The 20,378-nt window shown below is 35.4% G+C and overlaps 1 protein-coding gene across 1 annotated transcript in view; it reads right to left on the reverse strand.

Annotated features, from left to right (window-relative positions):
* Nucleotides 1-1,654: 1,654 nt before the first annotated feature.
* The window catches only part of ZNF638 (zinc finger protein 638), a 91,889-nt gene continuing 73,165 nt past the window's right edge, over nt 1,655-20,378 (reverse strand). The window contains exons 20-28 of the mRNA XM_006862907.1: nt 20,064-20,189; nt 17,507-17,544; nt 9,431-10,646; nt 8,762-8,827; nt 7,060-8,011; nt 6,311-6,415; nt 4,158-4,244; nt 3,195-3,313; nt 1,655-1,720 (exon numbers count right to left, since the gene is read on the reverse strand). Coding sequence (XP_006862969.1) covers nt 1,655-1,720; nt 3,195-3,313; nt 4,158-4,244; nt 6,311-6,415; nt 7,060-8,011; nt 8,762-8,827; nt 9,431-10,646; nt 17,507-17,544; nt 20,064-20,189 — 2,775 coding nt within the window. The remainder of the gene's footprint in view (nt 1,721-3,194; nt 3,314-4,157; nt 4,245-6,310; nt 6,416-7,059; nt 8,012-8,761; nt 8,828-9,430; nt 10,647-17,506; nt 17,545-20,063; nt 20,190-20,378) is intronic.

Below are 20,378 nucleotides of genomic sequence, written 5' to 3' on the forward strand. Positions count from 1 at the left end.
ACAGCCTTCGGTATGGAATGCATCTCAACGTAAAGAAAACAAAAATCCTCACCACTGGGGACCAATAAACAACATTCTTATCAACGGAGAAAAGACTGATACTGTCAAGGACTTCATTCTTCTTGGATCAACTATCAACAATCATGGAAGCAGCAGCCAAGAGATCAAACGAATTGCATTAGGCAAATCTGCTGTACAAGACCTTTTTAAAAGTGTTGAAGAGCAAAGATGTCAGCTTGAAGACTAAGGTGCTCCTGACTCAAACCATGGTATTTTCAATATCCTCATAAGCATGCGAAAGCTGGACAGTGAATAAATAAGGAAGACCACAGAAGAACTGATGCATCCGAGTTATGATGTTGGAGAATACTGAGTTTCATGGGCTGCCAAAAGAACAAATAAAACTGTGTTGGACGAAGTGAAGCCAGAGTGCTCCTTGGAGGCCTGAGTGGCCAAACTTCACCTCTCATACTTCAGACATATTGTCAGGAGGGACCAGTCACTGGAAAGGGCTAGCTGTTTGGTATGGTGGAGGGACAGATGGAAGACTCCCAGCGAGATGGACTGGCGAAGTGGCAGCATCAATGGGCTCAAGCATGGCAACAATTGTGAGGTTGGCCCAGGACAGGGCATGAGTTGGTACTAACTCGATGGCACCTAACAACAACAACAATCTAGAAAAAGGACTCTTGGTGTGGTACTGTTGGATAAGTACTGAACTGCTAACCACAGGTTTGGCAATTCAAACCCACCAGTCACTCATTGAAAACCCTTATACAGGGTCGCTCTGAATAAGAACAGACTTAACAGCACTGAACAATAATAAAAAAATCTGGAAAGAACTAAGGAATCAGATACAAAAAAAATCCAAAGTTTGGAAGCATGCCCTAGATAAAAAATTTACAGTACAGGGCTGTACCCAGTACCTATTATCAAGTCACTGAAGTTTCTTTTTTGTACCTTTATAACTTCTTATAAATATATTATTCAATACATAGTTCAGATAGTTCAAAGAGAAACTCTGGGGTCCACAGGAAGGAGAAGCACTGCTTCATAGTTTAAATCATTCAATACTGAATGACTTGTTAGGTGCTAGTTAAAGTGAGTCTTGGCAGAAACAGCGCACACAAAAAAATAATCTTCGCAACACATTAAAAAACAAGCAAAAGTTTTACTCAAACCTACTGTGGCCAAACATAATATAACAATCTAGAAAACTGAAAAGTTTAAGAAACTTTTGACCTGTACATGGATGGTTGAAACTCATTATGCTATGAACTCTAGACATATATGAAGAACTCCAAACATCGCAAGTCACAGGATATGTAGAGAAGAACCGTGTCTACAATCACAGGCAAATAAGTTTTAATAAATCAACCACAAACACAAGACAGTATTTTAAATATACAGTAGGAACATTTATTTTAACACTTCTAAAAGATATTTATCCATGCCTGATGATTTGATATAAAAATCAAACCCATCATACGTTCCCCATTAGTCTCTCTACATCAATGACAATCAGAAATTTGTACAACATGAATATTTGCTTCTGAAACAAAAAAGTTACAAATTAAGTGATAACAAAATACACAAATCAACTGGACCCTAAATGAATTTCTAATGAATTTTTTCTCTGTTCCCCCACCCCCCATCACCTAGAGCTTCTTTCTTCAGCCTCATTCTGATCCTTCTCCTTTCTTTGATTGGCCATGAACTTCTGTCAAAAGAAATTTGCAATACAAAATACTTATCAGAGGTTGTTTTGTGTGCAAATATATTTCACTGTAGTTACCATTTAAAACAGTCTGCTCCTACAAAATGAAGATCAGAAACACTGTGCTTCATATTAATATTCTTTCCTTTCATTCATTAGTCATTCAATATTTATTTACACTAGAATTACGTTTAGTCTGTGGATGCATCAGGGCAACAAGATAAATAAAATGAAGTCTGCCCTTTACCTCATGGAGTTTACATTCTAGTGGGGAGAGAGAAATAATAATGGAAAAAGTTTTGAGGCAAAGGCTTTCCTGAGAGATGGAATTTAAACTGAGACCTAAAAAGTGAGGAAGAACCACCCATATAAACAGGATTGTGATGCAGCAAAACAAATGTACAGAAGCAGCAATGGGCCTTTCATGACCAACTGAACCAGGAAAACATTTAATGAGAAAAAAAAGAATGGAGGTAAAAAAACAAACCCGTGAAGTCAGAAAACAGAAATCAGATTACGTAGGGCCTTAGAAATCCATGATGAGAAATCTGGATTCTAAGTGTAATAAGAACTACAGATGATTTAAAATAGAGAAATGAAAATTACAGAAGTTGAGAGAAAGCATAATGTTTAAGTGCCAGCGCCTACAATACAACTGAGCTGGGTTTGAATTGTAGCTTTTTAACTGCAACTACTATGTGATGCTGAGTTTAGATACTTAAACTCTTTAAGTCTTTCTGCATCTTTAAATCTGAAATGGTAACATTTAACTTATAAAGTTGACAAGTGATCAAATAAGTTCACAGCATATTCTTATTCAATAAATGTTAGATGTGTACCTATGCCACAAATTCAATAGAGAGAAGGGCTTGATTTAGGAGGTATTAGAACCAGTTTCACTGGGACTAAAAGATTCTCCAAAGTGGCATTTCCAAAAAAAGTGTAGCAAAAAAAGAGGGTTTTGCAACCAAATAAGCTTAGAGAACAGTTTAAACAAAACTAAGTAGGATTCTTTCTGCTGAGGTATTTTTAATATGCTAATTGTGTGTATGATTCTGTTAAGAGGGTAACAGTGTACCATATGGGACTAATGACCTGGCGAATCTACACTGGGAAATGGAATGGTAAAAGAAACATGGACTACTAGTTACTAACAAGGTGTATGTTTTTGTTAGTGCCACCAAGTCGGTTCCGACTCATAGCGACCCTGTATATGGTTTCCAAGGAGCAGCTGGTGAGCTTGAACTGCTGACCTTGCAGTCCAGCGCATGAACCCACAGCGCCATACAAGGACTCCTAAACAAGGTATATGACAGAGAAAAAAATGATGTGGGACTTAAGATTAACACACTTGACAAAACGTTCAAAAGTTCTCCTAAAGGGAAAGAATGTACAATTCAGGTAGACATTAAGTACTTCAATTTAACACAGTTTATAACAGCACCTGAGGATTTTATGAGAACAAAAAAATAATTACCTCTGTATTTTCCTTATGACGTGTACTCTTGCAGTGATTTACCATTGCCTTTTCACCTGAGCAGAAGACGGAACAAATTGGACAGAAGAATCCAGCCTTGGGGACAAGAAAGTCTAAATCTAGAGAAGAGAAAAAAAGGCAGGGTGGGGGTGAAATTAACATTAATCTATAAGTGTACTAATCAACTTACCTAAACATAAACATGGCAAACATACTATGCATGGTATAAACTTATACCATAAACTTATATAAGACTTAAGACTAGTAGTCAGAACCAACTCCACAGCACATCACCATCACTTACTACCATACACTGCCTATCTAGGGATCAAAAACAGTTAAGCCTTTCATCACACAACTTACAGTCTTTCGTTTTTTAAACATATCCCAGGAACCTCTAGAGAACACGACAGCATTCTCTTGGTAAAACCCCAAGTTGAACAAATACCCAGGGAGAATATTTAGATAACTAAGAACTGCTCAGTGGTCCTTCAAAATACCAAATCATTGGATAAAAACCTGATATTGAGTCTTTGGAACATACCTATTAGGATTAATGGTGTTACAATAAAACAGGGTGAAGAGACAGAATAATAGGCTAGCTCAGTAAATACTTTAAGTCCACTCAAAATAAGTCATGAACAGTTTGTTAGTTAAGCTTTTAAGCATATTCTCCTTAACAGGAATTTCCACTTAGAACTTTTCACCAATTTTTCACAAGAGCAGCAAATAAAGAACCAGAATTAAACATATTTCAGACTTATGGGAGCAAGAAAATGTCTTGCCAGGTAAAAACAGTTCTCTAAAGTTGTCTCAAAAAAATGCCATGGGTTAAACTGGCCAATTTCCACATTAAAATGAAAAATCATCTAAGCAAGTACTGGTAAAAATCACTGAACACTTACTGTGGTGCTGAATTTATATTTGATAAGAGGTAAGAAAAAAATGTACTTTATACTTTACCAGTAGGGGCATCAGATTCCTCTGAGTCCTCAAGTTTCATGCGTTTTCGCTCTGGTTCTGAGTCATCTAATTCAAATTCTTCATCTACTAAACGCATTAAGATTTTTTCAAGGAAAAAAAAATTACTCAAAATACATTTACAGACTTTATGAAGCTAATATTAGATAATTATTCCTGCCTTCAAAGGAAAATTTAACTAATCTAAGAAAACTCTTCTTGGTTAATCCAACTTGCCCACTTTTTGTACAATATCTTCCAAGATTCTTTGATGTGAAAAATAGATGAGGAAATCTGCTCATTTTTATTAAATGCATTTAGGGGCATAAGTTAACAGCAAATTTTATACACTAATTCAGAAAGAATTTAAAGGGTACTGCCAAACCTTGCACAACACAGATTTGAATTATGCAGGCCCACTTAGGCACAGATTTTTTACCACCACTGTTATGATAGTGACTCGGAGATGATTATCATCCCATGGTTTAAGTAGGTACTCACACCACTTGAGCTCACCGCTTAAGAAACAGGAAGTTCAAACTCGTGTTGTTAAAAGATCATTAATAACTTATATGTGAATTTGGTGCCCGTAACCCCCGTAATGTTTACATGTCAAGTGTAACTACTAATAAGAGTTAACTAGTAATTACTAGTATATGCAAAGTATTGGGGTAGGAGAGAGAGTGAATTTACGACACGAACAACAAAAAAAATGATGCCCTGTACTAAGGTCCTTCCAACTTAGAAAAACTGCAACTATGCTGAGTTGCTTATAATACCTTTGTTAGAACCACAAGTAAAATTACAAAGCTCTGACAGACTAAGACGACAAATATGGAAACTAATCCATACAATCCTGGTTAACCCTCAGTAGTTGAAATATTTTACTGGTGGATGTTGTTAGTTGCCAGTAAGTCAAGCCCAATTCATGGTGACCCCAAGTGCATAGAATGCCTCATCTTCTGAGGCACTTCTTAGTGGGTTCCAACCAACATTTCATGTAGCAGTTGGATGCTGTTTGCAGCACCCAGAACTTCCTTTACTTGTGTGATGTATGCTGATGACCAGGGGGGGGGAAGGCCAGGTTTGCAGGGTATACCCTTTGGTTGGTTGATGATGCATGGACGGGATGTTAACCATGGCAATGAAATAATAATATACGATAGGATGAATGTAAAGCACTATCATGTAAACTATCACATAATTTACAATAAAACATTAAAAAAAAATACAAATTGGGAGGCAGGAGATTCTTGATATGTTCTACTTAGTAGAAATGAAAGCAAGGACAACCAGTGAAGATGTAGAGAAGGACAAAAGGTGTTATGACTACACCTGTTTAGGAATTGAGGAAAGAAATCTCAAATAATGTTGTGGTGCAATAATTATGGCAGCCCAACTGAGATTAGAATCAATAATAAGTTTCTTAGAATGAATCATGGTTGGCTAATTGTTTAGAGAAAATAAAGATAAAACACCAAGAGTGAGAGAAGGGTGCTGCAAAGGTAGTAGTTAAAGGATACTCTTTATAGTATCTGTTTACTCACATTGATCCATATGTTTTTTGCTCTACTTCTCCATGTCAACATATCTGAGATATGAACTGTGTGCTTTTCTCCTGTACTTTAAAACATTTTGCTCGGAATCTGATAGACATTGCCAAGTATTTGTGGAAGCATGGAAACATTTTCTCTCTCAAGATATTTATTTCAACAAAGATTTCACCTACGTTGGTGTTATTGTTAGGTGCCATCGAATTAGGTTCGGACTTAAAGCAACCCTATAGAGGGTTTCCAAGGAGCAACTGGTGGGTTTGAAATGCTGACCTTGTGGTTAGCAGTCTAATGCTTATCCTACAGTGTCACACCAGTGCTAGTAAGACATTTTAATTCAATGATTTCTGTCTGATGCTGTAACACTGTCAAACTTTTTCTGAACCATTTCTACAAATCAATACAAACCCTATTCTTGATAATCTGTTACAATTACAAAAATAAGTATCTTTTTAAAAATCCAATATTTACAAGGCTGTCTTTTCCTCTCTACTCGAATTCATTCTTTATCTCCTTTTCTTTTTAGATGGTTGATCTTTGGAACTTCAATCAACACCTCATGTTGTGTGACTCTTCCCCATTCCATAAATCCTGCTGCTTTACCTTCACTAATTTTGAAGGCCTCTTCACCTTTTGTTGGTTCTGTTGCATCTGCTTTTTCTGATGGTGGTGTCTCCCCAATTCTAACTCTCTTGGTTGGTGTTTTAGCTTTAAAGAGAAAGTCTAATTTGTTGCTACAGTAATAATATTTAAATTGCTTTAAACTTTGAATAACAAGTAACTTCCAACAACATACTCTTACAAACTGATATCCCAATCTGGAAAGAAAACCCATTCTTGATATGAAATAAAAACAATTCTATTTAAAAATTCTCAACATCAGTCTAAACAGTTTTCTTTCTTTTTCCCAATTATCTTGTTCCAGGCACTTACAAACAATTTCCCCAATTTGTTCCATAAATCTGCTTGACCTTTCTACCATCTTTTTCTTAGTTCAAGTCTTTCAAAATCTTACATGGAAATAATTTTGAAGTCACTCAAATCTTGAAAGTAAGCTGACCTATCATTCTTTACCCCCAAATTATTATTTAAAAGTGATACGATACATTTATGAATTTCACTATATCCTAAGTCTATGGTAGGCAGTTCTGAGGCAAACATCCTTCTGCTTATCCAAAGCTGTTTTCCCCCTAAGTATACTATTTTTATTTCAGTTCTAATTTGGCCACTCTGGATTGTCTTTTATATCAATATAGATTAAAAGTATTAGTAATGCTAATCTGTGTTTTAAAACTAATTTTATAATGTATTTACCTGATAAAGCAGAAAAACTACCGCTGCCAAGTACTTACCAGCAAAATGTCTTTCAATCATGGCTTTCAGATCTTCTTCCTTAACATTCTCGTCTATTTGACCCACTTGGGACAATTCAAGTTTTGTCTTCGTTGTATCCACAGGTCTCTTTCTTTGATCTCCCTTTCTACCACCTATGGGATGATCATTTTTACTTTGCGCCAACTCAGCTTTTAAATCATTTTCTCTATCTTCCTCTTCTCCAACTTCATCAACAGTAACAAAATTAAGTTCTTCTTTAAGGTTGTTAAAATCTGCGAGAGAGTCTTCATCCTCTTCAGTTACTTCATCCAAAGTCACTAAATTCATATCAGTGTTTTCATCTTGTATTTCATCAACAGTAACTAACGTAGATGGGTCTTCAGGCAACTGAGAAGAAATGAATCCGATGGACTCATTCACAGTATTTCCTTCATCACCTTTAGTATCCAAAGTGGCAAAAGTTACATCTGTTGACTCATTTAAAGGTAGTTCTTCTACCTCTCCAATTTCATCCACAGTTACTAAGCGTTCCTGTTTGAGAAGATCTTGTTCTTCTGCCACTGACAAGACAGTAACATCTTTAGGCTCACTATGGGAAATGCAATCATCCTGATCAATTAACTCATCTAATGTAAGAAGTGAATTTGAATTTTTTACCATTTCTTCCATATTTAGTTCTTCTTCATCAATTACTTCATCCACTGTAACTAGAGCTTGTGCTAGATGTGCAGCTGCATCTTCTTCCTCCCCAATCTCATCCAATGTCACAAAAGACAATTCTCCCTCAACAACATGAGGGGCAGAACTTTCTCCCTTCTTCTTTAACCTAAGTTCAGAGGAAGGGATATTTTTAAGAGTCTCTTTCCTTTTTCCTTTTGGTGGATTCTGCTTGGCTTGAGAAGGATTCACTTCTTCTATAACCTCATCCACAGTAACAAATTCATCCAAATTGAAGGGAAATAATGGTTCCTGTTGGGAAGTTAAACATCATAGTATTGAGAACAACTACTTACTAGGTTTCACTGGGTCTCAGTACATATTCAGTAACTTCTTGGGGGAAAGTTTGAAAGCAACTGTACTATCAATTTGTTAAGCCAACAGAACTAACCACAATCTTTTCTGTTTCCAAAACTACTAATACAACTCTTTGCACCAAGAAAATAAGACTCAAATCCATCCCACTCAAGAAGCCAAGAGTGATAAAGCAACAGAAAAAAAAAAATTCTGTAAATGACTGAAACCTAAAATACCAAAATAATCAAGTATAACATATTTGATGATAGCATTAAGAAAAGCAAACTTTAAAGTACATCTAATTAAATTAGAGGCAGACCAAAAGGATCACTTGTTTGGCAGTTTCACAGAATGGACTCACTACAGTCAAATGCCAGTCTCACTTACATATGATTTATTTTGCACTTGTAACCCATTCCTGTCAATATGAGATTGGTGGTATTTTATGACTCTATCTTCTGTTCATACTTTACTTTTTCAAGTTTCTACCAAGAACACAAGCTAATTATTTAGCCTAGTTCACTGTTAAAAGTGAATTAGTGATAAGATAAAAAATAGAACAACTCAATCCTTTTCCTTGCTCTGTCTCTCTCTCAGTCTCTAAACACTTGAATGAACTAATTCATTTAAGGGAGATGTAAATTTTAAGACAGATGAATTCTGCTCTGTAAGGGTGAAAAAGAAGGATAGTGAATTGTTTCTTACCTCTTTAGATTTAGAACTTCTACTAGTGGTACTTCTAGAATTCTTAGTATTTTGCCCAAACAAAGTCTGAAATAAGAAATAGTAATAAAAAACACAGAACTCATCACCAGGTATTAATGTTCTTTAAAAAGCAAGCAACAAACACAGCATTATCCAAATCATAATTAAGCATCTGTTAAATGAGTATATAGAACTAAGTCATTAATTTTTTAATAGTACAAACACAGTCTCTAAAAGTTGTAGTTATATTCAGTTTTACTCATCTTTTATCCCTACAGATACAATGCCTGAGTTGGGTAAACAGTGAGTGACCTGATAAGGAAGATTCAATTTAAGTAAGAAAACAAGTTTCCCATTCAGTAGCAGAGTACTAAATCACCTTAGGAGATTCATTGCAGACATTTTAAACCAAAGTTGTATTTCTGGCCAAATTTTATCCAAATAATGCTTTTCAATCCTATTAATAAACTAAGAACATGAACTTAATATTCTAAATGTCTACTGGCTTAAATCAATAGAATCATTTAAGAAAGGGAAATGGGAACTTGGGCGGGAAGTAGTGGAGTGAGGAGGTGAAGTATGAGACAAGGTATCTCTGACTCCATAGTTAGAGCAGTAAGGGCTAACCACTTCAAACATATATTGAGCCAGTCTTCCTACCAGCCTCACCTTATTGTTGCTGTCATCCCGTTTCATGATGGAAGGTCTAGCCTCTGTTTCCTGAGACTGTTTTGTTATATCCCTGTAATCCAGTTTAGAATCCTTGCCTTGCAGGGCTGATACTCTTCCACTTCCACCTCTGGTAACACTGCTTTGAGTGAGTTTGGATTTACTGCTGCTTTGTGCCAAGGACCCAGAACTTGTAGGCTTAAGTACACCTAATTCCTTGGCTACAAGTTTCTTTTCCGCATTTATTTGATCTCTGAACACAGATTTTAGTAAACTTTTCTGGTTTTCAGTTTTTGACGTTGCAGCTTTTGCCTTTGGATTAGAGCCTATCGAAGCCTTGATGGATGATTTACTGCTAGATACATTTAATGTCAGAATAGTTTTACTAGTTTCATCAGGTTTATTGACCTGATTCACTCCTTTATTTGGGTATGCCGTGGTCACAGTGTTTTCTGCAGACTTTTCTTTCACTGCTGCCACAATCTTTTCCAACTTCTCTGCAACCATCCCAGTTTCATTCTTTTTGGCCTTCTCTGTTCCTGTTTGTATATCCACTGCAGCTTCCTTAGTACTGAATTCATTCTCCTCCTTTTCATCAATGTTACTTTTCCCAGAAATTCCCTTTCTGCTCATTGCATTCTCATCCTCAATGGAAATTCCTGGTACCAAGGCCACAACACAAGCAGATGGTACTATATCTGAAACAGTTTCATGTTTGTTTGCTTCAGATACTCCCTCTTCCACAGACTGTGCAATTCCAGAAAAGAAGTCTTCTGCTTCAGATGTAGATTCTTCTAGAATTCCTTTGATGTTCCTTTCTTCCATAAATGTACCATCAGATGCTGATAATTCTGTTTCAGGATTAACAATTTCTGACTCTTCCATCTCAAAGTCAGTTGTATATACTTGTGAATTTAAATTAGGCTCCTTTACATTTTCAGGAAAAAATTCAATACTGCCTGGAGGAGATACCATCAGAGGCATTTCCACTTTGATTTTCTCTCCTTGAGTCTCAACATCCAGTGTTTTAGTAGCAAAGTCAGTGTCACAGAGGGCCTTTTCCAGTTGTTCCTCACAAGGTTCTTCCTGGTGTACAGAAGGTTCTGTTTGAATACTGGAAGTCGTCTCTTCTTCAGCCTCACTAGGTTTAACAGAGGGACTATCAGCTGCTGTTTGCACCTCACTCTCATCAACTGGACTGTTTTTCAAGTCAGAGCTAAAAGTATTTCAAAACAAACAAAACAAAACACAAACAAAACACAAACAAAAATCAAACTATGATGAGAATTCAACCATTATAAATAATCCTGTTGATGCCAATTGTTAAGACTTCCTGATGCATTAGTAATTAAGCATTGGGAAATCTAGCCAACCAGCAATAAAATGGTTAAGGTGTTTTGACATAAATATATAAACAATATAAAATTTTAAAAGAGATCTTCCACTACATTGAAGGTTTGATTTTTTTTAGTTGAAATAACGGCAAAGGTACAGCTGTCAATAAGATCATATATGTTAAAACCAATTTTTAGCACCTGTATCAAATTTGCACATGACATCAGAAGGTGGGAATGTAAAGGTCCAATTATGTAAGACTGGTAACAGACATAACAAAATGTGAGTACAGTTCTACAATGAAACTAATCATACAGGCATTGAAATCTGTAATTTTGCAAGTCAAACTTATGTAAAAAGAACACAAAAAAACTGCTAATGGGGGAAAGCTACACTATACTATAATCTATTGCCTCTTGTTTTTACATGTGAAATGTGTGTTTTTTATTTAATTTTTCAAGACCTGTATGAGGGGACTTGAAAAAGTTCAAAGAAAAGTAGAATTAAAAAGGTAATGGAATTTTTCCAGGACCTTTTTGAAGCTCTCTTGTATTTATGAATAACAATTCTTAGTTTTCTTTGAAAGTTATCTGTCACATACTCCTGTTGGAGATTTAAAGTTAAAGGAGAAGCATAACATGAACATATGGTCCTTCAATTAAATGTAAGTTCCTTTAATGGCACTGCTGTTGTTAGGTGCCGTTGAGTTGATTCTGACCCATAGCGACCCTGTATAGGGTTTCTAAGGAGCAAAGCTGGTGAGCTTGAACTGCCAACCTTGCAGAGTTCAACGGCTTTATAGTCTGGCACGTTAATCCACAGCACCACACCAGGACTCCTTAGTGGAATTAGGAGTAAGTATATATTAAAAGAAATACTTCCAGTTACAGGTAATAATTAAAAATTCCAATACATAATTTAAAGATTTAAGTAAAATTATTCACAAGAAATGGAGAAAATATATGACAAATAAACACAACTAATCTTTGTATCACGGACTTCCAAATTCAAAGTAAACAAAATGTGACTGTAATTCTGTTACATCACTGAGACATAGAGAAAAAACTTTTACATTTTAGTTAACAATGTCCTATATGATGGTATCTATATCCTAACACATTTTTATTACATGCCAGAAACTCAGTAAGTGTCTACCACCATTTTCTAAACATCTGAGCCAACAGAAACTGCTTCTCTCCCACAAAGGTGGGAAGTTTAATCTTGCCTAGGACCAAAAAAATTTTAAAGGTCAGAGGAACGATACTTTATAAAACGTTTCAAGGACAGAGTCTGAGAAATCAACTTTAAGCTGAATAAGGACTATAGTCCTTAACCAATATGCAAATTAAGTTCATTTGTACTTAATTTGTTTTATATTGAAAAGGTTCAAAGGTTTTTATTTGAAAAAACTCACATTCCTTATATTTAGATGCTACTGGCTGATCTAAGTGTTCTTAGAACTAGTCAAAACAAATTTGTGACCAAGCATTAAATTTAACAAAGATAATGTTATGACATTAACAATTTTATAGTAGTTGTATGAATATTATTTCTCAAAACACAAAGGGGTTTCAAAAACTTCATGGAAAGTGGCATTAATTTCCTACTCACGTCTTTGTTCAAAATTTGTAACTCAATCACAAAAGGACCAAAATAGTATGAGATCACACGTTAAAACATTCCCAGGGGTGGGAAGAGAGGATAAATACAATATACTTGGTTAACTTGAGTGAAGGGGAAGCAGTATACAATAAAAGAGAGGTCAGTAGGCAGAGAAGGCAATGGAAAGAATGGAAGAATTAAAAACAACAGAGGTCTCAGAGGAAACAAAGGTCAACTGCCACATTGCTGCTGAGATGCCACAGAGTCGGTACTGACTCATAGCGACCGACCCTATGTACAACCGAACGAAATACTGTGCGGTCCTGGGCCAACCTCACAATTATTGCTATGTCAAGTAGCATAATAGTGCACAAAAAAAGTTTTCTATATCCTACTTTAGTGTGCAGCAACTGGGTCTTAAAAGCACAGAGCAGCGTGCAACTATTAGTCTCTACCTGTTCTGAGGAAAGAAGACTAAAGAAATTGGCAGGCACATGGAAATAATAAATCCAATGGACTTTGGACAGAGTGGAACATTAGTCTCCAGGACCCAAAGATCAGAAAAAGTAGAAGGTACCTAGCTACCTATGACTACCATTTCTGAAAAGGATCCACATTAGACAGACTGATAGAAAAATGTGAAACAAAACTCCAAAAAAAAAAAATCACAAAAAAGACCAAGTTTACTAGATTGATACAGACTGTGGAACCATTGAGATACTATGGCCCTTACAATTATCTTTTAGGTCTGGAAATGAACTCATCTCTGCTGATAAATTTTCAGTCAAATTACAGACAAGTATATAAGAGGAACAATAACATTAGGGAGGTATGCACACATTAGAATAATCAATTATTTGAGATCAAAAGGGCAGAATTTACTCAAGGACGAAGTTCAGAAGGGTTAGGAAAGAAGGCAGAATGGAAACAAATCACACAGGGAGGAAGTTGGATATGTCACGTTACAGAGAGACCCAAAATATGTAAGAATTTTTAAATGGAAAACTGATCTGCTCTATAAACCAATTATTTTTGGTATAAAATGAATCACAACCAAAGTCATAAACCACACTTGTGCATAAATTGTGAACTGGATAGCAAATTTCCTCTGTAAACATTTACCTACAACACAATAAAAAGTTCACACACAAAAAAACACATATAAAAACTAAACAATATAAAACTCTGTACTTCCAAGAACGCAGATCTACTTGGATATATGTTTTAATTCCTTTTTTGTTCTTATGTATTGGTTTTCAAAAAGTTATAGTTACCTTCATAAAAATCATTCAATGAAAATTAGTTACCTTGTTTTTCTGGCTAATATGGGAAAAAGTTTCAGTACTGAACACGTTAGCTTGGGAAGTCAATTTGGATGTCAAATAGATAACATTCTTTATTAATAATAGAGTAAATCTTTTTAAAGATCAAAGCAAAACAACCATATTCTGGGAAATGGCATAAAAAAGGGATTCCAAGAAGGAATTTTGTATACAGAAAAACAGCTTGACAAAAGAAGGAAATCTGTAGGTTGTATTACTCTTAATTTCAGTAAATATTAAATCCCAAATCTCTCAGAATATAGATATTGACCACACACCCCCCAAACCAGTTTCATAAACTTCAGAAAAGATACACAATAAAAGAGGGGTATGAGAAAAACTTTAACACATTACCACATACATGCTGAAAAACTTAAACACTTAGAAATACTAAAGATTAGTGTTATTCTAAAGGGCCACCAGGAATTCGATGACGTTATTTATGAATTGGTAAAAAAAATTCAACTAACAACCTCATTTGAACTCTTAAATACATAATAAATATTGCCTACTGCGTGTGTCCTGGTGTGGGGTAAAAGCACTGGACTGCAAGGTTTATTTGAACCACAAGGTTGGTAGTTCAAACTCACCATCCGCTCCTTGGTCGCTATGAGTAGGAACCGATTCAATGACACTTAACAACAACTATGTGTGTGTTTATGAGTGGCACAACCAAAACATGGGCTATTAATAAACTGTCAATATAGACTTACTACTCACATCAATTATCTTATTATTTCACCAATTTGCATTTACCACAATAGTAAAAAATTTACTATCCAACTATTTTATGCATTAACATCATAAATATGGTAGTAACAAATACCAAGAAATACTGAATCAGGTGGACAATGGATCCTGTTTGAGCGAAGAAAGGACACTCATTACATAGCATTTCACCTTACAAGAGGGGAGCAGGAGCTTAGCCTCTGGAGTTGTTGCCTGGGGTGGGGTGGGAGGGATAGTTTGGAATGGGGCCAGCAAAGAGGGGAACTAGGTGGCAGGTCCTGGGTGCTCACAGACGGCTGAGGCCAGTACATAAACAAAACAGCTAGTGTTCTAAAGGTGGGCCACCCTTGGGGCCAGGGACAAAGTAGGAACTTGGGTTACAGCCCCAAGGTGTGGCAGGGACAGGCTGGGCCACAGCTAGAAGCCTCTCTGAAAATGGTCTACCTTGGGTACCCACGTCAACTGACTGGCACCTGTGCTATATGCTTCCTCGATGCTGCCTCTCAAGAACACAAGTGAGGGCCGTGATGACAACCTGGAGAGTGAAGTGGAGGGGTGTCAGCAGGTAATTTGTTATCAACGGCAAGGTTGGGCCTGGCTGTCATAGTTTCTGAATTGTTGAGTATAGTGGGAACAAAGAGGCAGGAAGGAGAGGGTACGGGTTCCTAGTGAGAGACAGGGAATATTCAGGCAAAGGGGTGGCAGGGGGAACCAGCAAGCAGAGCACAATCAGCTTCTCCTGCCTTCTGATAGGGAGCTCCCTGCTCCCACCAAATTCACCAAGGGCATTCTGGGATTGTTGAGGGGATGAGCCAGGGCCACTCAAAATGAAAATATGGTGAGTGCAGGAAAGGAAAGGGATTCTAGGAAGGAGGGCAATGGTAGAACTTAGGCCACCATGGTTCCTTTGTGGCAGCAGTGGTGGCAGGTGACCTCTGCAGGGAGTTGATGAGACATTCAAAGTACAGGTGAGGGGGTAAGGTTATGTGGTACAATGTGGATTTTCACATAACCACTTGGTCTTTAGAACCTAATCGTGCTTGTAAGTGAAGAGTGGGTCTATTCACATGAAATATCCTTTAAATCACCAATCTATTTAAATAAAAACAAACTGAATACTCATAATGCAACAGCACTATGTGCTTCAAACAAAACACACAGTATTTTCTTGTATCAGTTTACTCCAAAGGAAATGTGCAATATTCTGACCACATCCCGTATCTTTTATCACTAATGCCATAATATTTAGAAAAGAACTGTTAGTGCTAGAAAATTTTTAACAACAAACTCATTAAAAAATCTTTCATTTTAGGAAGGAGCCTTGGTACCACAATGGGCTAAGTGGTGGGCTGCAAACTGCAAGGTGAAGGTGGCAGTTCAAACCCACCACCCACTCTAAAGAATCAAGTTTGCTGTCATAAAGACTTATAGTTTCAGAAACCATAAGCAGCATTCCTTTGTTCCTGTAGGAGTGCCATATGTCAAAAATCAACTGATGGTAGGTGTATCCATTTTAGGAGAATAGTCTAACTAATGAGAGGGAGAAAAAACGTCAAAAGTATAGATAACAGCTATTATTGCAGATCTGAGAGAAATGTGGTCAAATGAAATCTACACAAGGTAGTTTTGGAAAAACCTACAGAGTTTCTATGGACACAAACTATAAGCCTACCTATACTAGTACATGTGACATTGTTATATTGAGCCCTTTGTGGCTTTTACACCAACCACTGCAGGTAATATTACCTTTTAAGCATGTGAATATAATCAGTATGATATCCAACTTGTAAAAGTATGCTGACACACAGCAAACCAGTTGCTTAAAATTACCAATATATCAATGTTTTCATAGTCATTTTTACAATTTCAAATCACCTGATTTTATAAGAATAGAGAGAAAAACCAAGATGGATTGTTTTTCAGGCATCTTAAAATTGATGGTGGTGGCTGGTGGTTATGTGCTGTGGAGTCGGTTCCGACTCATAGTGACCCTGCACAGGGTTTCCGAGGCTGTAAATCTTTATGGGAGCAGGAAGCCTCATCTTTCTCCCGTGGAACAGCTGGTAGTTTCAAACTGCTGACCCTGAGGTTAGCAGCTCGATTTGTAACCATTACGCTACCAGATTGATAGTGCCATTAAATCTCACATTTTTAAAAGAAAAACCCATTTTCCATATTAAACTGCTGTTTCAAACTCTATAAGCTCTTTCTACAGACAGCAAAAAAGTGAATCACTTAGCATGAAGGAGGGAAAAAAATTTAAATTAGTGATTCTTAATGAAGAACAGTGAAAGGGAGGTTTTTAATTGGTCGCAAAAGGGAATGAATAATAGTAAATGGTAAGTTGTATACGACCAAACAAGTTTCTAACTCACTAGTTTGTGTAGGCTCTGAAGAACAAACTCATCCCCTGAAAGTACAAAACAATGTATATCATATCATTTAAAAAATACTATCTCTTCTCCTCACTAGATGCTTTTTAAAAGTATCAAAATACACATTAAACAGTAAGCTAAAATATCCTGAAATGCAACTCCCATCTTTTTAACCAGAGAGTTGGAAATGATTAAGGTTCTGTCTATCTCCTGGCCTAATTTTAAAGACAAACCATAATTTCTCAAATGAACAAACATGCATGGTTTCTTTTTGTATTTCAAGTCAATAAGGTTAAAAATGAATGTATGAAATGATTTAAATGTTATTGTGTTTAATTATGTTAGAATTGAAAGATGAAACAAAGAATATTAATCAGAGTTGAATGTTCAAACACATTTTAGCTAAACATTTAAAAAGCCATATTATATCAACACAATGAAATAAAAAAGTTGTATTTATATATGTAATTTCAACTATTTACATATTCAGTCTTTCTTAATAAGTAGCAAATATGTGAAAGAGCCCAACAATACCCCTACTCCCTAAGTAAAATAGAGCTGAAAGACATTGAAAGAGGATCATATGCATACAGAATAAACAAACATGTCTAAGATATACATTTTTGATACATAAGAACATTAAAAAAAAAATGAAAATAAGATCTAGTAATCAATTATAATACAAAACTGTTAGCATGCTTAAAGCAACATACCTTTCTTTCTCCTGTTCTGAATTTTTCTCAACTTGAGCCTGTAACATAATTCCACATTTTATTAGACGCTATTCAAATGGATTTTATGTACTTAAAACATCAATGCAATGTTTTCAGTTTTTGAAATCCAAACTAAAAAATTAGAAAACTTTGTAAAAATGTATCAATATACACACTTTAATAATATTCTCATTTCTAGAGTTTATCTCATAAAATGAAGACTTCTAATTTAGGTAATACAGAATAACTGCCATATACTGATAGTGAGAAAAAACGAATATCCATAATGTTGATATATATTAAAAATCTTAAAAAAAAATGTAAGAGACCTATTAACTTCAAAAGCTCTTCACTCAAAACATCTAGAAGTACTTGAAAACATGGAAAACAAATTCTCCAGCAAAGCAATGCCAGAGCCCCAAAAAGTAACCAGGAATTAAAAAAGCACTGTTTATATACCAAGTATGGTCACAGGCACTTGAGATGAATAAATGAAAAATCCCAAAGTGCTGCACTTTTAGAGCTTATACATAACTAGCAATAGAGACTTTTTCTGGGAATCATGTTTTCTAGGTTGAAAACGGTTTTTCTTTGGCTAAAAAGCTTTGATTGTACTTCAATAAAACTAAATATACCGAACAGGAATTTCTAGTGTAGGCTGTGTATCTTCTCTACTAACATATGATTTCCCTTGAGGATTGAGACATTAAATCTTTTGTTTATCGATATCCATAATGCCTGCAAGAGTACTGGCATAAAAATGAAACTAGAAGAATGTTTGTTTAATGTGTTAATGAATAAATCCTAAAGCTTTAAAAGAATGAATGAAATCAGAATCTGACATCTAGGTAAACTATCACTAAAGTATGAATAAAGTAAAATTTATTTTCAAATGTGCAATGATTTATGTTCACTATTATTAGAGAACTTTTTAAATTCTACAAATGGAACTACAAAAAAATGGAGTGTGTGTGAAGAAAAAGGAGGATAATATAGACACGTTAATTAATTAGCTCATTCTGAAGACTGGGAAATTAAAATCTGTTGTAACAAAAAGTTTACCCAACTAGCAATTAATATTTGTTGAATGCATACATACAATAGACACTATGTGATATCTTCGAGTTCACACAGTTTATCAGTGGAGGAGCTAACTAGATCTTTCACATTAAGTTAACTGCATTCTCTAGTTCAATATGCTTTAAAAGAAGAAAAGCTTTAAGTAAGATTTTGGGAAGGAAAATGCCAATTCACACAGGGTTTTATATAATTTTCACCCATTTCATTTTACATCTGGGAATTTGGGGTTTTCATCAGTATTTATTGCAGTTCTGAATTTAGTTACATAATGTAATAATTTCAGAAACAGCAAAAACACAGATTTTTAAAAATGCAATGGTACACTGAGAAAAGGTGGCTAAAAAGTTCTAAAATTGCTTGAGACTATGATGTATTTACTATAGGTGCTATATTTAATTTGGATTTCAGAGGGTGAAATTTTTGAGTTTTGAGCTACTGAAAGATTTTTAACAGGTTAATAAAAATCTATAGATGCCAATATAAATCCCTATCACTGAGATGGAGTAGGGTGGCTCCATTCGATAAGCAATGGATTGTGAACTACAAAACTGGCAGTTAGAGCTTATTAGCTGCTCCCCTAAGGGAGAAAGATGAAGCTTTCTGATTCCCAAAAGATTAGTTTAAAGCCTCAGAAACCCTATACATTTGCTGTGAGTCAGAACTAATTCAATGGCACTGAAAAACATCATTGAGGCAAATAGCACTAATAGTGAAAATATCTGGTAGTTTGAATTTAATTGTTTCAAAGGTTAACTATTCACAGCTTTCAGAATGGTATTACTGTGCAACCCAAGAAGCTGTAAAATCTTATTTCTTATTATAAAAACCCGAGTTTTTAATAAATATACCAGGATGAAACAAAAATAGATTCAAAGTATCTTCTGGATAGGAAAAGCAATCATTTTATACATGAAATCACTCTACACTTAAGTTCATAGTAAGTTTTAGGACTTAAGTCTACATTTTCAAAATTATCTTTTTCATTTAGAAAAATTTACACTGTGCCATGGAGGTGGGTCCAGTGGTAGAATTCTTGCCTTTCATGCCAGTTTGTCATAATGCTGACTCAACAGTGTTTCCAGACTACGAAAAAGTAGGAAGAAAGGCTAGCAATTGACTTCTAAAAATCAGCCCATGAAAACGTTATAAATCACAACAGGTGAATCCACAACTGATCATGAGGATACTGCAAGACTGGGCAGTGGTTTGCTCTGTTGTGCACAGGTTGCCATGAGTCAGAGATCAATTTGATGGCAATTAAACAATACTGCCCCATACACCATGAAAACTGGAACACTGAATAGATTGCAAAATCAAATATGAAAAAGAAGGAAAATTTAAATCAAGAGCCAGTTTGACTACTGCCTGAGAATAATTCATGAAATAACCTTCTATTTAGAGAGACTAACCCCCTTACACTTTCCTCACTGTCTAGAAGCACTAAAGTTGACACACAAAAAACAAAAAAAAATCTTACCTTAAGTGAGTCTATCTTCGGAGATAATGTGCAGGTCAATACATAGTCACCTATGTTCTGTGGATTTTGTTTCAAAAAGTTGTACATTGACTGAGCAGATTCAGGACTATCTAATTGAAGAATTGCCTTTGGAGAAGGGAAAAAAACATTAATTTTTTTTCCTTTTAGTTTTTAATATATGATCACAAAGCTAAGGTTAATCTTTATTTCAAAGTCAATAAAAGAAAACTATAGAAATGTTATAAGGTACAACTAAAGAGAATGGTAGATAATTAAAAGAGAGAAGATTAAAGATGTCTAAAACAAAGGTTCAGA

The sequence above is a fragment of the Chrysochloris asiatica genome, unplaced genomic scaffold (genome assembly GCF_000296735.1).
Source record: "Chrysochloris asiatica unplaced genomic scaffold, ChrAsi1.0 scaffold00052, whole genome shotgun sequence".
Lineage (NCBI taxonomy): Eukaryota > Metazoa > Chordata > Mammalia > Afrosoricida > Chrysochloridae > Chrysochloris > Chrysochloris asiatica.